General features: G+C 48.1%; 1 protein-coding gene across 3 annotated transcripts in view; it reads right to left on the minus strand.

The window, feature by feature from the left end:
* The window catches only part of ARHGEF9 (Cdc42 guanine nucleotide exchange factor 9), a 263094-nt gene that overhangs the window by 33040 nt on the left and 215864 nt on the right, over nt 1-14190 (minus strand). For 2 of the 3 annotated variants that reach the window (XM_065410528.1, XM_065410529.1), the window contains 2 exons: nt 13192-13321; nt 599-730 (listed from right to left, as the gene is read on the minus strand). In XM_065410528.1, coding sequence (XP_065266600.1) covers nt 599-730; nt 13192-13321 — 262 coding nt within the window. The remainder of the gene's footprint in view (nt 1-598; nt 731-13191; nt 13322-14190) is intronic. The other variant, XM_065410530.1, reaches the window with a different exon arrangement.

Genomic DNA, 14190 nt, shown 5'->3' on the forward strand with positions numbered 1-14190 from the left:
CCATCCATTCCTCACTGTAATGCTCACCATCCGGCCTTCTACTGTTTCCCCTACAGTGGGACACTCATCCTCACTTGCTTTCCTCCCCCAACATTACTTCCTGCTTCCATTGCTCCCTCCCTGGAACAACCATTCCCACCTTTTGGACTTTTTCTTGGCCAAATCCTTCCCTGTGACTTCTTAACCCAACATCATCATGTCCTGCCAAAATATCTTCAAGCTCTGATGCAATGTCATAACATCATTATGTTTCATGGCTCTGATGTCTGGTTTTATGACCGGTGAAAATTCCTGCAGGCTCCACCTAATAAAACTGGGACAACCCAACAAATCTTGAGACAGCCAGAAACCCTGTTTCTTGCAGTCTCCCCTCATGGTAACTAGCTTGGGAAAAATAAATTCTACCCGGTCTAAATTTCAGCTCTATTCCCTGCCTCCCTGCTACATTTCCCCCTTTGTGAGAGGGGGAAATGTAGCAGGGAGGCAGGGAATAGAGCTGAAATTGTTTTGGGATGGCTTCATTCGAAAGATGCTCGGCACTGAATGCCTCATCCTCACTGTGCCCTGAACAGCACTGATTTCATGTGGGTTTCATTACCTTTTTGCAGAGAACCATCTGGTGATCAAAGAGGAAGAAAACGCGCTGCTGGTTCCGTCCATAAGGCTGGTAAATCCAGGACATCTCCCCGGTGTAGATCAACTCGGAGCTCCGATCCAAGATGTCATCTCCCTAGGGAGCACAGAGAACGAGGCAGAGTGAGCCACTTTGCCAAGCCGGATGTATGCAGGCATATGGGGTGGAGTGGAGAGAAGCACTGATTCCGAGGGGATTCTCCTACTACTAGAGACATCAAAGCACCACTATTTATTTTTTAACCAGAAAACTAGAGGTGAAAAACTAAAAATACTGATTTGGGGAAAAGAAAGAGAAAAAGGCAGAGATTTTGTTTCTATCGATTGATTCAGATTGAAAGTGAAAGAAGAGACAGCAGCACCGTCAGAACAATCCCCCACTCAGGTTGCCAAACCCAACTACCCCCCAGTGTCCCCTCCCAGGGCCAGAGCCCCCCTCCTACACCATAGGCTCCCTTCCCGGGATGCCAGAGCCCCCACCTCCACCAATGCCCCTCACAGGCTGTGAGTATCCTCACTGCCCTTCACAAGCTTCCAGAGCTCCCTCCATCAACACAGGCTCCCCTCACAGCCTGCCACTGTCCCTGCTTCCCATCACAAACTGCCAGAGCCCCCTTTCACCACAAAGTCTCCCTTCCATGCTGTCAGTGTCCCTGCTTCCCATCCAGGGCCGGCTCCAGGCACCAGCCTGGCAAGCAGGTGCTTGGGGCGGCTGCTCTGGAGAGGGGCGGCACGTCCAGGTATTCGGCGGCAATTCGGCGGACGGTCCCTCACTCCCGCTGGGAGCAAAGGACCTCCCGCCGAATTGTCGCCGCAGATCACGATCGCAGCTTTTTTTTTTTTTTTTTTTTGGCTGCTTGGGGCGGCCAAAACCCTGGAGCCGGCCCTGTTCCCATCACAAGCTGCCTGAGTACCCCTCTTCCCCAGGTGGTCAGATTCTCAGCTATGGAGGCTGTCAGAAGAAGCCAATAATGCAGGTTCTGAGGGGCTACCCTCAGGCAGGGCTGTGAGGGGAACCACCCACTCTTTAACTTATCAGAGCTGTCCCGTTCAGGCCATCAAGGCAATTCCCTCCTTCCCCCTGGGCAGCAATCAGAGCCCCTCCACCCACCGGCCACTGGAGCAATTTCCCTGTCAAATCCCTCTCCCTTCAGGCTCTCAGGAGATCTCCTCATCTCAAGCCCCCCATGTAGGGCTGGGCATCAGAGTAAACCAAAACAGACTGTCGGTTGCCTGCCTCCTGGGGCCGTCAAAGCCGTTCCTTACAGATTGTTAACCGCTCCCCCTTTGCAGGGGATTAGAGCCCCCAGCCTAAGCTGTCAGGACCACCCTTGTTCAGGGTGGCAGCGTCCATCCCCACACGCTGTCAAAGCCCCCCGCCGCAGGCTGCCAGAACGCCTTCCCCCTTCTTTTCTCCCCCTCAGGTTAAAGCTTGTTTTCTTCTCCAACTTTTTAAAGGACTCATGAGCAGATGGTCTTGAAAACACAGCTCCTCTCCCACTCAGAGAACAAATCCATTCACCCTCTGCTAATTGGGCTGAGATTTTGTTTTTTGGGGGAGGAGGGACGTTTGAGTTAATTAAAATCTATTTATTAAAATGGGTGAATTCTCCACCACCTGCACTGTGTATCTGTCTTATTCTGTGAGCCCTAGACGCACCCCTTACTCTGAAGCTTCACAGGCAGACTCAGAAGGGCTCTGGCTACAGGGCAGGGGCAGGACTGAGAAGCAAGAGTTAAAAAGTGAGTAGACAGTTGTTTGGATCTGGATCCAGATTAGATTCTGGATATGTGGCTGGACCAGGGCTCAGTTTAGGGTTAGACGATGATGAACAGCTAGTAAGGTTTCAGCCTGATATGGTGGAAATCTTGTGGGAATAGCTGTTCTCGTGCCACTTCAGTCACACACAAATGGGGTCCAGAAAACAGGCTCCCTTCTGGATTCGCATGTGCAGGTAGAACCAAAATTGAACCCTCCCCCACCGTTTCTTTGTGTGGGGAGGTTAGACTTGAGGCCCAATTCAGGCCAATCTGTAGTTAAGATCGCTCATTTATTCTAAATGAATGTTTGGGTCCAGTGACAAGGGAAAATTCACTGAGTCATAGCTAATGCATTGTCACAGCGTGTTCAGTTCCCACTGCTGCAGCAACTGCACCACAGCTCCTGTGCAGCCTTAGTGAGGTATTTCTCTGTCTATCTTGCGCTCATCACCATGGTCTCTGTGCACCTCATCAGAGCTAGTTGAGCCCTGCACACTTGCACAGAGCAGGGAGTAGAGCTGTTTGTATGTCTTCTGGCACCTCAAATGAGTTCAAAATCAGAGTTAGGAATTAGGCTGAGTTGCCTGCTAGTCAGAGCCTTCTGCTTATAGAGGCCATGAGTTGCACGCACGTTGCTGAGGCTCTACAGATAGAATAAGGAACCTTGAATAAGGAACCTCTCAAAAGCCTGGGGGCTCCAGAAATCACTGCCCTTGCTTAGGATACATCCAGTTATGCAACGAGGGAGGATTCATACAACCCCATCGATAATAATTTCTCATTGCAAGGAAGAGGTTGCTTGCTAAAAATAGAACGCAGGCTTTGTGAGACTGGTTTACTCCAGTGGTAGCATCCAAAGCCTGAGGACACAGAGAGGACTCTGTAAACACTTCTACTTGATTAGCTGAATCCAAACTGTGTAGTCCCTGCAAGGGATGTAAAAATGAGATCTAAAATTATAGGGTTTTTATTACATTGTGTATACTAGGGAAACAATTTAAACAGTATATCGGCTATAAATGAATGCATTCCAAGATTTTGTTTGTTAGGAAAGATGTATTGCAGTTAGCTTTAAATTAATTAATACACAACTGACCGGTTTTCATTACACAAGCAGCAGCACCCAGTGAGGCATGCTTTCCCAGCACAGCCCTCCTAGCATTCCTCCTGTAAGCACAGCAAGGGTATGTCCACACAGCAGCCGGGAGTGTGCTTGACCTAGCGTGCTAAGAATAGCAGTGTGGCATGGTGTCACAGGCAGCGGCTTGGACGAGGCACCCGAGTACACGCCCAGGGGAATGGGTGGGTTTGTGCTCAGGGGTCTCGCCACACTGCTATTTTTAACACGCTAGCTCTACTAGAGCTAGCATGTGTCTGTCTACCCACATTGGGAAGCCTGCTCCCACTTGCTTTGTAGACATACCCTAAAGGTACGTGGGCCTCTCCTAACAGAATTAAGCTGGGATGCTGAGGCTAAGGGACTGTGTATTTAGGCTGTATAGTCTAGTCATGTGGATGGAGGCAGCCAGCTCACGTCCACCAGTGAGGAACTCTCTAGTGACCATTTAGTATTCAGCACTGAACAGTCAATGCTGGCATGTCCCAAAAGAATATTCATTTTCTTCTCCTTTTCCCTAAGCAGCCATGAGCCTAGCTCTCCTACATAGCCAGCCTCATAGATTGAGAAAAATTGCTAAAGACAATGAGGGTAGAATCTCAGCAGCTGTGAATTGGCATAACTCCACTGACTTCGCCCAGTTCACAGCACCTGAGGATCTGGCCCAACAAATCAATTGACTCAAAATGGGGGGAGGGTCTGAAATCACTCAGGGCCACATTGGTAGACGCGGCGCACAAAACTGCATTCACATAATTTATTTTAGCGGCTGTGTATGTAACTTCCATTGGCGTGTTTTACAGTGGTAATTATAGGCCATTTCGATGGCAAGTAGGGGTATTTTATCATGGCAACTGTGCATTCAAATTTTGTCTGAATTTTCTGAAAATTTGGCCCTTGTTAGGGGTGAAACTCAGTTTCTAATATGTGTGGTCGAGCAACTGTGATAATGCATCCCTTCTCTTCCCCTGAACCAACCAATGTAATGGCTACGCAAAGACCAATGCACAGCCTGGATCTGATCCACATCCATACAGCCTAAAAGGTGGTTATGCCTCTGTGTGTGTGTGTGTGTGTGTGTTTGTGTGTGTGTGTGTGTGTGTGCGCGCGCTCTGAGTCCCATACACAGACTATGGAGAGGTATGTGTCCTGCTCCAAGTTAAGTGTAGAAAACAGAAAGTCAAATTCTCATTTCTCCTTCAAGCCGCCATGGGCAGGGCCTGAGCACTTAGCGGGCAGTAGGATAGACCAGAAGTCAACCAGTTGGAGGCTGAGACTGTGCTTCATGCTCCCTGTAGGCTGCAAGCATCACAGAAGTGAAACACAAGGTCTGGAGGGCCAGTTCCAAGGGCTGCAGGGGAGGGCCTATGCCTGTGTGACTGATGAAAGTTGTCAATCAGCAGCTTCCCAGCTATGCCATAGGTGAGCATTGCTTTCCATAACCAGGCAGTGGAGGAAAACGGGGGGGGGGGGGGGAGGGAAGGGCTTCATATAATGAGCAAATTTCTGAAACAAGAGTTGAGAACAACAGCATTACAGGGAAGAACCCTTTAGCGTGGGCTGAAGGACAGTATCCCCCACATGACCAAGAGGACCTCTGAATAAACATTACCAAAGGCTGGGGAAAGATGCTTAGCTTCTGAAAATCATTCACCCCCTCCCCGTCCCCAGCCCCAGCCCACCTCCTGACACAAGTCCATGCTATTACTGCCAGGCAGAGAATCTCCTTTCAGTGAGCAGGGCCTTTTCTGACTGACACTGCTGTGCTCTAATTAGTGACTGATAATCTGATTGGCGCTCTGGGCAATGGAAAGATCAGAAAAAGAAAAGCAAGCGAAATGTCGTCCTTTTCATCAGGCTCATTTTTGATGCCTTCTGTCGCTGAGGGAAAAAAATCTGTTTCAGTCCCAGATTTGATTTTTCCCAGGAGGTTTTCTCATCAAGCTGCTCTAGCTTTGAAAACAGTACATTCGTTGCATGCATCATTTTTTTATGCCAGTCTTTGGGTTCAATAATGCAATATTAAGCTGAAGCCAACTATTGTATATTACATAATTAGGGCAATGAGTCTTCCATTAGAAGATCCATCAGGAACAAGAACTAAAGAACATTTAAAAGGATACAGTTGTCAATTATATTTTTCTTATTCTTTTTTTTCCTTCATGTGAATCTAAGCCTCTTGGAAACTGCTAAACTGACACCCCAGGGAATCCAGGGTGCAAATGTCTAGGATTCTACTGAGACTGAAGTCCTTTGTTTATGGAATGGGCAATGACAATTCAAGCTTCTTTTAGACAGATGAGCTAGATTTTCTCTTGTGTCAAGCGTTCTGCCACCGGCGTAGGGTCTTTCATGGAGCCTATACCAGTGGAGGATTTTAATGGCCAGGTGGAGTTCTGACACACAGTCTTCTGCGTTTCACAAGCACCTACATTACAGGGGAGGACAGAGTTTTATTGAACTGCTGTCACAGAAGCAGCAGAGAAAGCCCAAAACTCTGCGTTCTTGTGGTTACCAGTGAAAGTGGGACCACTATTTCAACTTGTTTCAATCTGGTTACAGAAATACATTTAAAAGAAACTCTGAGAGGATAAATTTATATCAGAATATAACAACTTGTAGGTCTATATTAGTACCTATATGTTTCCCATTACTGTAGTATGTGATTCCCCTCAAAGTCGTAATTAGGCTTGGAAGGATTAGATTTTTTATCAGTAAATATCAATTTCACCAGACACAGATATTGACTTTGTATATTTTGGCATGTGATGTTGACAATTTGTGTTTTAACGGTTATAAAGCGTTAACTTTTTGAATCTCAATGTGTACTGTCGTTAAATAATTATTGTCTGACCATCCTCATAATTTCCCGCCATTGTGAACATTTAAATAGATAAAAACTGAAAAAATGCTTAAAAATAAATGTTATCTGTCAAAATTATAAAAAAATAATAAAAATTGAGTTCTGCCCAGCCTCATTGTAATGTATGCCTTTAATGAGTCATATGGATACTAACTGACATGCCCAAGGCCACACAGGAAGTCTGTGGCAGAGCAAGAAAGTGAACACATGCCTCCTGTGTCCCAGGCCAGTATCTGAATCAATAGTCTATCTTCCCCCAAATTACCTTAATTGAGTCTCTGTAAATGATGAGACTAGACATAAATGGGGGTTTGCTTTTATGCAAGACCACTAACCTTGTGGGAACGATCTCTTCACTACATTACCCACTGGCCAGAGTACATTACAACAGGGCATGAGTACAAGAGGTGGCCAAGGAGGAGACGGGCTGCTCAGGGTAGGACTTGCCTGACCTATTTCGAGTCTGAGCCAGATAAAGCTTGGCATGTTGCTGTGAACTGGCTCCAAGAAACTTTTTCATGTCAGTTTTGCCTACCCACTTCTGAATGTCAGCAGCTGGGTCTGAGCGCACTTAACGACAGGTAAAGGGACGACACTGAGCAAAGGAAAATGTTGGTCGAACATCAGGTGAGAGATATCGCAGGGGGTCTCAACCTTTTTCTTGCTGAGGCCCTCCTCAACATGCTATAAAAACTCCAGGGCCCAGTGGGGGGGACAGACCTTGGGGTTCCTGGCTGGGGCGGGCCCTTGGGAATAGGCATAGTTTCATCTCTATTTTGGGGTGGAAAGGGCTGGAGGGGCTCGAGTCAGCTCTGCACAACACGGTCCAGAGAGGGAGCGCCACCCCCTGACTCACTCAGGAGCCACCCAGCCTGTCTGGGCTGTGGGGGGACACAACCAAAAAATATAACTCAGGGTGCAGGCAGAAGGTAGCTAGGGGCTGTGTGCGGGCAAGGGGGTAGCTCAGGGTGCAGGCAGGGGGTAGCTCAGGGTGCAGGGAGGGGTAGCTAGGGGCTGTGTGTGGGAAGGGGGTAGCTCATGGTGCAGGCAGGGGGTAGCTCAGGGTGCAGGGAGGGGTAGCTAGGGGCTGTGTGTGGGCAGGGGGTAGCTCATGGTGCAGGGAGGGGTAGCTAGGGGCTGTGTGTGGGCAGGGGGTAGCTCAGGGTGCAGGGAGGGGTAGCTAGGGGCTGTGTGTGGGCAGGGGGTAGCTCAGGGTGCAGGGAGGGGTAGCTAGGGGCTGTGTGTGGGCAGGGGGTAGCTCAGGGTGAAGGGAGGGGTAGCTAGGGGCTGTGTGTGGGCAGGGGGTAGCTCAGGGTGCAGGGAGGGGTAGCTAGGGGCTGTGTGTGGGCAGGGGGTAGCTCAGGGTGCAGGGAGGGGTAGCTAGGGGATGTGTGCGGGCAGGGGGGGTAGCTCAGGGTGCAGGCAGGGGGTAGCTCAGGGTGCAGGGAGGGGTAGCTAGGGGATGTGTGTGGGCAGGGGGTAGCTCAGGGTGCAGGCAGGGGGTAGCTAGGGGCTGTGTATGGGCTGGGGGGGCTCCCAGTGCAGTTCCCAGCTTCAGCAGGGTGTGGGGGGTGTGCTGGGGCTCCCGGCTTCAGCCCCCTGCTGCTCCTGGCTTGGGGCGGGGGGAGATTTGCTGGCTTCAGCCCCGCGCAGCTCCTGGCTTTGGAGGGTTGGGGGGCTGCCGGTGTAGTGGCACAGCCTGTTCTGCCACACCAGTATCAGTCCCGCACCACTCTCGGCTTCGGGGGGGGACGGGGGGGGTGCAGCTTCAGCCCCGCGCCACTCCCGGCTTCGGGGGGAGGGGGAGGCTGGCTTCAGGCCCGCGGTGCTCCTGGCTTCGGGGGAAGGAGGGGCGCGGGCTTCAGCCCCGCGCCACTCCCGGCTTCGGGGGGAGGGGGAGGCTGGCTTCAGGCCCGCGGTGCTCCTGGCTTCGGGGGAAGGAGGGGCGCGGGCTTCAGCCCCGCAGCGCTCCTGGCTTCGGGGGGTGGGCAGCGCCGGCTTCAGCCCAGCACCACTCCCGGCTTCAGCGCCGGGGCTTGGGGCACCGGGTTTCAGCCAGGGGGCCCCGCGGACCCCCTGAAAGGGCTCATGGACCCCTGGTTGAGAGCTGCTGAGCTATCGGACTGTGAACCAGTCTCCCAAGGGAAGCGGTGGAAGTCCAATATTCGTAGTCATTAATAAGTGAACTGGACAAAGCACTAGAGAATTCAGCGTAGGCAGGGACAGCATTTTTTAGTTTATTTATAGTTTTGGAATTCAGAAATCAGGTGATATTCTGTTATAGTCAGATCCAGAGGTCCGCAATCAGGGCTAGATTCATGTCAGCTATGCCAGCATATATCTGGAGTTACACCTCATTAAAATGATTGGAATTGCTCCTGATTTACACTACGGTAGGCGAGATCAGAATCTGGCCCCACAGTCTTTAGTCAGGTAAAGCTCCCATTGACACCAATTTCTAGGACTTCATGTGCTGGACGCTAGAGCATGGCTATCAGCTGTTATCAGCAAAGCAGAGCCATCTTCTCAGCATCCCTTCCCAATTTCCATCATTATCACTGCACAGACAGCACCCGCACACACGCCAGGCAGCGTTGTAGGAGCACTGAGCTAAAGCTGAAAAGAAAGGCTAAGTAGGGCTTGGGTGAACCTTCTGATGAAAAATCAGGCCTTGTTCAACCAAGGGGCATTTACATTTTTCAAATGTTGACTCTAAAGTTAACCTTCAACACTGGATCAGCTGGAGAATCCTGAGGGCTAAATTCACTGCTGACATACGCAGACACAACTCCATTGACTTCCCCAGACTGCATATACTTAAATCAGCTGTGATTGGGCCCTGAATGTTTCTTATTTTAGGATCAGCAGCATGTCTATAGTCCCAATATACCCTCCCTTTGTGAGTCCTAGGAGTATATGAATATTGAAGTAACTAAGATCTAGATTCACATGGGGGACTTGAGGATTGCAACAACCAGCACTGTAATACTTATATTTTAAATGCCTTTCTGGCTCGTAGCATTCGCAGCCCCAAGTTAGGCGACAGGCTTCCCACCAATGCATGGAAAGAATTAGGCCCCTAGAAAAGGGAGTCTCAGAAGCTAGCACACTGAGCCGGGGGCTAGCCAGTAGGAAATGTCAAGGAGAGGTTTGGGGCCTAATCCCTGCCGCTCAAAGGGAGCTGGGCGCTTAACTCTATACTGGAACGAGGTGCCTCTCTCTACCCAGGACGCTCAGTTATGAAACCTCTCGTGGAGTTAGGCACCTAAGCCAGGTCAGCCCTTTCTCATGAAAAATGGAGGAGATGGTGGCAGTGCCTCCCTTCTATCCTCCCCGCGAGTGCCCTAACCACTATGCTATTTGATAGTCTAAGGTGGGTCTCATTCTCTCCTGTTGATGCTGTTCCACTTTATATGAAATACGTAAATAATCATTGGGGCAGAGTGCATGAGAATAACTGTATAGCCCAGTGGTTAGGGTGCCCCCCTGAAGGTGGGAGACCAGGGTTTAAATCCCTGATCTAATCCAGGCAGAGTAGGGATTCAAACCTGGATCTTCCATAACCTGGGTGAGTGCTTTAACCACTGGACTATTCAGTATAAGGGAGGGGTAGCAGCACCACCACCATGATGATGATGAATTAGGTGTGCTCTGAGCATGCCTGTTGGATCAGGACCTGCAGCAGAAGAACATCCACTTTGTGAATTCCACCAGGGCATAGGTGTGAGTTAAGTGCTGTCCAGCTTGGCGGTGTCAGGACTTAGGTGGGTTTTGCACATTCCCACCAGTAGAAAATGAGGGGACTTTACTGATAGAAACTTATGCACCTAGGGACTTTAGGCACCTACAGGGTTAGGCGACAGTTGAGTGATGGTTTTGTGAATGCCAGTGACACCTAAATGTTGGACTTAGATGCTTAAGAGGGGCAGTTAGGCACCTACGTTCCCCTTGTGAACCAGGTGCTAAATGGCTCCATAGTAGATCTTTTCAAACATTAACTAGTTAAGGAAGGTGTCACTATGCCTATTTCACACATGGGGAAACTGAGGCATAGAGAAGTTCAATGGTATGACCAAGAGCACAGAGGAAGACTGTGTCAGAGCCAGGAGCAGAAGTCAAGAGTTCCGTTTTCTTAACCACCTTCTCAGACTGCTAGACCAAGTTTCTTTCTGAAAGTGGTTTGAAGTTTGGCTGGCACTGGGTTCACCTCCATCCCATACTCCATCTGGATTTCAGATCAGAGAAAAATGAACCTACTGGCTTTCCTCCTGCCTCATATTTTCTTGTATGCTTTTGACCCAGGCCTGTTTCAAAGACTGTTTTGCCATATACTGACCCTATAATATTACTCATTTGCATTATGGTACCATCTAGCTGCCCTTGCTGAGATCAGAAAGCTGGTGCACTATACAAATATACAGTGAAAGAAAGTCGATGCCCTGAAGAACTTACAATCTAAGTAGACAAGAAATAGAGGCACACAGAGATGACGTGATCTGCATATGGTCAGACAGCAGGTCAATGGTAGAGCCAGCAATAGAACTTAGGTCTCCTGATTTACTGTCCAATGCCCTATCTACTAGACTGCAACTACCTCTCAGAAAGCACCATCTCCTTTGATTGACAGGCATATCTGCCATTAGAGTACTTGGATGAATTGTTGGGGCGGGGGCTGAGGAGACGATGGTTGTCTAAATAAGAATGAATTTATCAGCCATGGTGATGGTGGTGGAATGGAAACTGTTATTCCATCATTCCTACGTGCAGGTCACCTTGGCTTTCGATTCACACATGAACATTAAGTGTCTTGAAATTTATCTGTTCTTAATCTAGATTTATTTACAATTGGCATTTCTTAGACATGAGTCACTGTAACTCATCACATATAATGGATTTACGGCTGAAGACGCATCTGATGACCTTGTACCCCCTCCCCTGATAATTGTCTTCTAATGCAATAACAACCCTGCATGTCAATCTCAGAGATTTTTAAAAAAATAAATAACAATGAATCAATCAATAAATCCACGAAGCAAATCATCTGCATTCTCTGCTTTAACTGCTAGTCAAAATGTAAGAACCAACCATAATAGCATCATTTCCACGTATACTCTTTATCTACCAAGTTATGGCCTAATCCTGCCCTCATTTGCACCAATGCAACCCCAGCAAAGTCAATGGGGAGGCACTAGTGAAACTGAGTGTAGGAGTTGGCCCTACATTTCTCCCTCTCTCCCCCGGATCCTCCTAGGTTTTGTCTGGAAAAAACTATTAAAGGATGGAGTTCTCTCCCTCCCACCAGTTTACCCCAGCATAACTCCATTGACTCCAAAGGAATTTCTCCTAATCTAAACTGGTGTAAGAGAGAAGAGAATCCAGGACTTGTTGCATCAATGTGAGAGTCCTCTTGCTAAAAATGTGTTTTAATGATTCCATATAGGGTAGGATTTACAAAAGTGCTCAGCTTTGGCCTAGTTCAACAATCCCATCTACAAACTACAAGCAGAGATTTTGATGATAAAACAATGGATATTCAAAAACTCCCAGATGAGCACATAGCAAACAACAGTAACCTGCAAGATCTGGTGATGCACTATCCCACAGCTTCCCTTCCCCAGCTCATCCCCCTGTGATCATTCACTATGCCGTGATCACAATTAGGCCCCAATTCAGGAAGGTACATATTCAATGTCTAACTTTAAGCACGTAAGTAGTTCCCTTTACTTCAATTCAGCATGCATGATTAATCACTGAATCGGCGCTTTAGACTTTAACACCTCTGGGACATGGACTATTTCTATTATTATTTGTGTTAAATGTCTGTATAGAACCATACACACTTATGGAGTTTAATACATAAGTAATAATAATACTATATTCATGAAGAAAATGAAATCATCACCAGGGTTTTACCTGCCTTGTTAGCCCGGTCACTCCCCCGTGCCCCTTTTTTTAGCACTCTTTTCTCTTCTTGCCCCCTGATTAAGTACAAAGCACACAACCAGCATAGAGATTAGGAGTGTGATTCCAATCTCACTTACACCAGCGTAACTCCATTGATGTGAGTGGAGTTACTCCAGATTTACACCAGTAAAAATGAGATCAGAACCAGGCCCTAGATTTCCTTTGGAGCATCCATTAACGTTCCTTCACTGAATCAATTTAGGCTCCTCCCTCAAATACGCGTGAATAGGCTCTCTTCTCTCATAGGGTATGTCTACAGAGCAGCTGGAAGGTGTGATTTCCAGCTCAGGTGGATGTATATGCACTAGCTCTGCTCAAGCTAACACCTAAAAATAGAAGTATGGCCACAGCAGCATGGGTGGTGGCTTGGGCTGGCTGCTTGACTCCATTCCCAGGGGTTGGGCAGGATTGTACTGGGGCAGCTAGCCCAAATCCCCGCTGCCACACTGCTATTTTTAGGGTACTAGCTCAAGCAGAGCTTGTGCGTGTATATCTATCTGAGATGGGAGTAACACCTCCCAGCAGCTGTGCAGACAGTCTCATAAAGACAAAATGCATCCTTCTGCCCCTCTGTTTAACCCAGGTTACCCCAATGTCCTGCAATTTACTCCCAAACATACCTGTCCTGTACAAAGGGCTTGAGGTGAGCCATGTCCTCTAGAGCATTCTGGAGGCCATGTGGAATTTACACCTACATATACACCGTTTATAGAGATGGCTCATTTACTAGCTACTAGCACCTAAACATGGCAGCTCTGTGTTAGTTGCAGCCCAAGCCTGATATGAATCAATTCACCTCTGCCTCTTGTGCTGGAATCTACTGGAGCCCATCACTGCCCAATGTATACTGTACCTCCCAATCCAGGACTGAGGCCTGCCACTGAGCTATCTTGTCAATGTTCTCCAGTCTCCGTTTCCGCTCATTGATTTGCTGAGTCACATTCCTCATGACTGCGAGTGCAGCAGCCACGTACCTGTAGTCACTAGAAAACACAAAAGGGAGCCCATGGAATTACACCTGACACACAAGGGAAATGTACAAGGGTTCATCATTATTAACAGCATCTATTAACAGCATCTTGCCGCGCCTGTTAGGAAAGGGGAACAACAGCAATTTGCCCCTGGTTATTATTCTTGATATGTCTCCTTCTCTGCTGGTTGCTTTTTGGCTCGTCAACCCCTCCCTCCCTCCTCTCCCCCTCCAAACAACATTAACTTGTTTCAAACTGAGACTGTGAAATGCTAATAAAATTAATGGGCCAACTCCTCAGCTGCTGTACGTCAGAGTAACTTCATTGACTTACATGGAGCTACACTGAACTACAGCAGCTGTGGATCTTGCTCTTAAAAAATGTGTTAGGATGCACAGCCACATTCCGGGGCTGTCTGAACATTCCTAACCCTACTACTCTGCAGGCAGATGTTGGGAGACCTCGTACTGTGGAGCCTTGGGTTGTTTCATTAAAATGAAAGTTGGAAAATATTTCAATGTTAATGTTCCTTTATAAAATTAGTTTCCTTATTACAGTGATTTATAATAAAATGTATCTGATGCCCAGACCGAACTTCTGGATGTGTGATTCTCAAGTTATCTGGGACAGACCTGGCCAGTTTCATAGTCATATTATGTATGTGAGCAATTCCCTCTCTATGTGTGCATGTACATCTAGCTACCACCTACATTTGTAGATAAAGTCACACACATTTATAGTCCCAAATCAGACTTGCTCATGCCTCCCTGATCATACCAGTGTTTCCGGCAGAAGCAAAGTCAGGGCAAAGTATTTCTGGATTGTAACAATCTCCTTCCAGAGCTTGTTTTTGCAAGGGTTGGCTTCAGAGCTTCTCTGGC

The sequence above is a fragment of the Emys orbicularis genome, chromosome 9 (assembly GCF_028017835.1).
Source record: "Emys orbicularis isolate rEmyOrb1 chromosome 9, rEmyOrb1.hap1, whole genome shotgun sequence".
Lineage (NCBI taxonomy): Eukaryota > Metazoa > Chordata > Testudines > Emydidae > Emys > Emys orbicularis.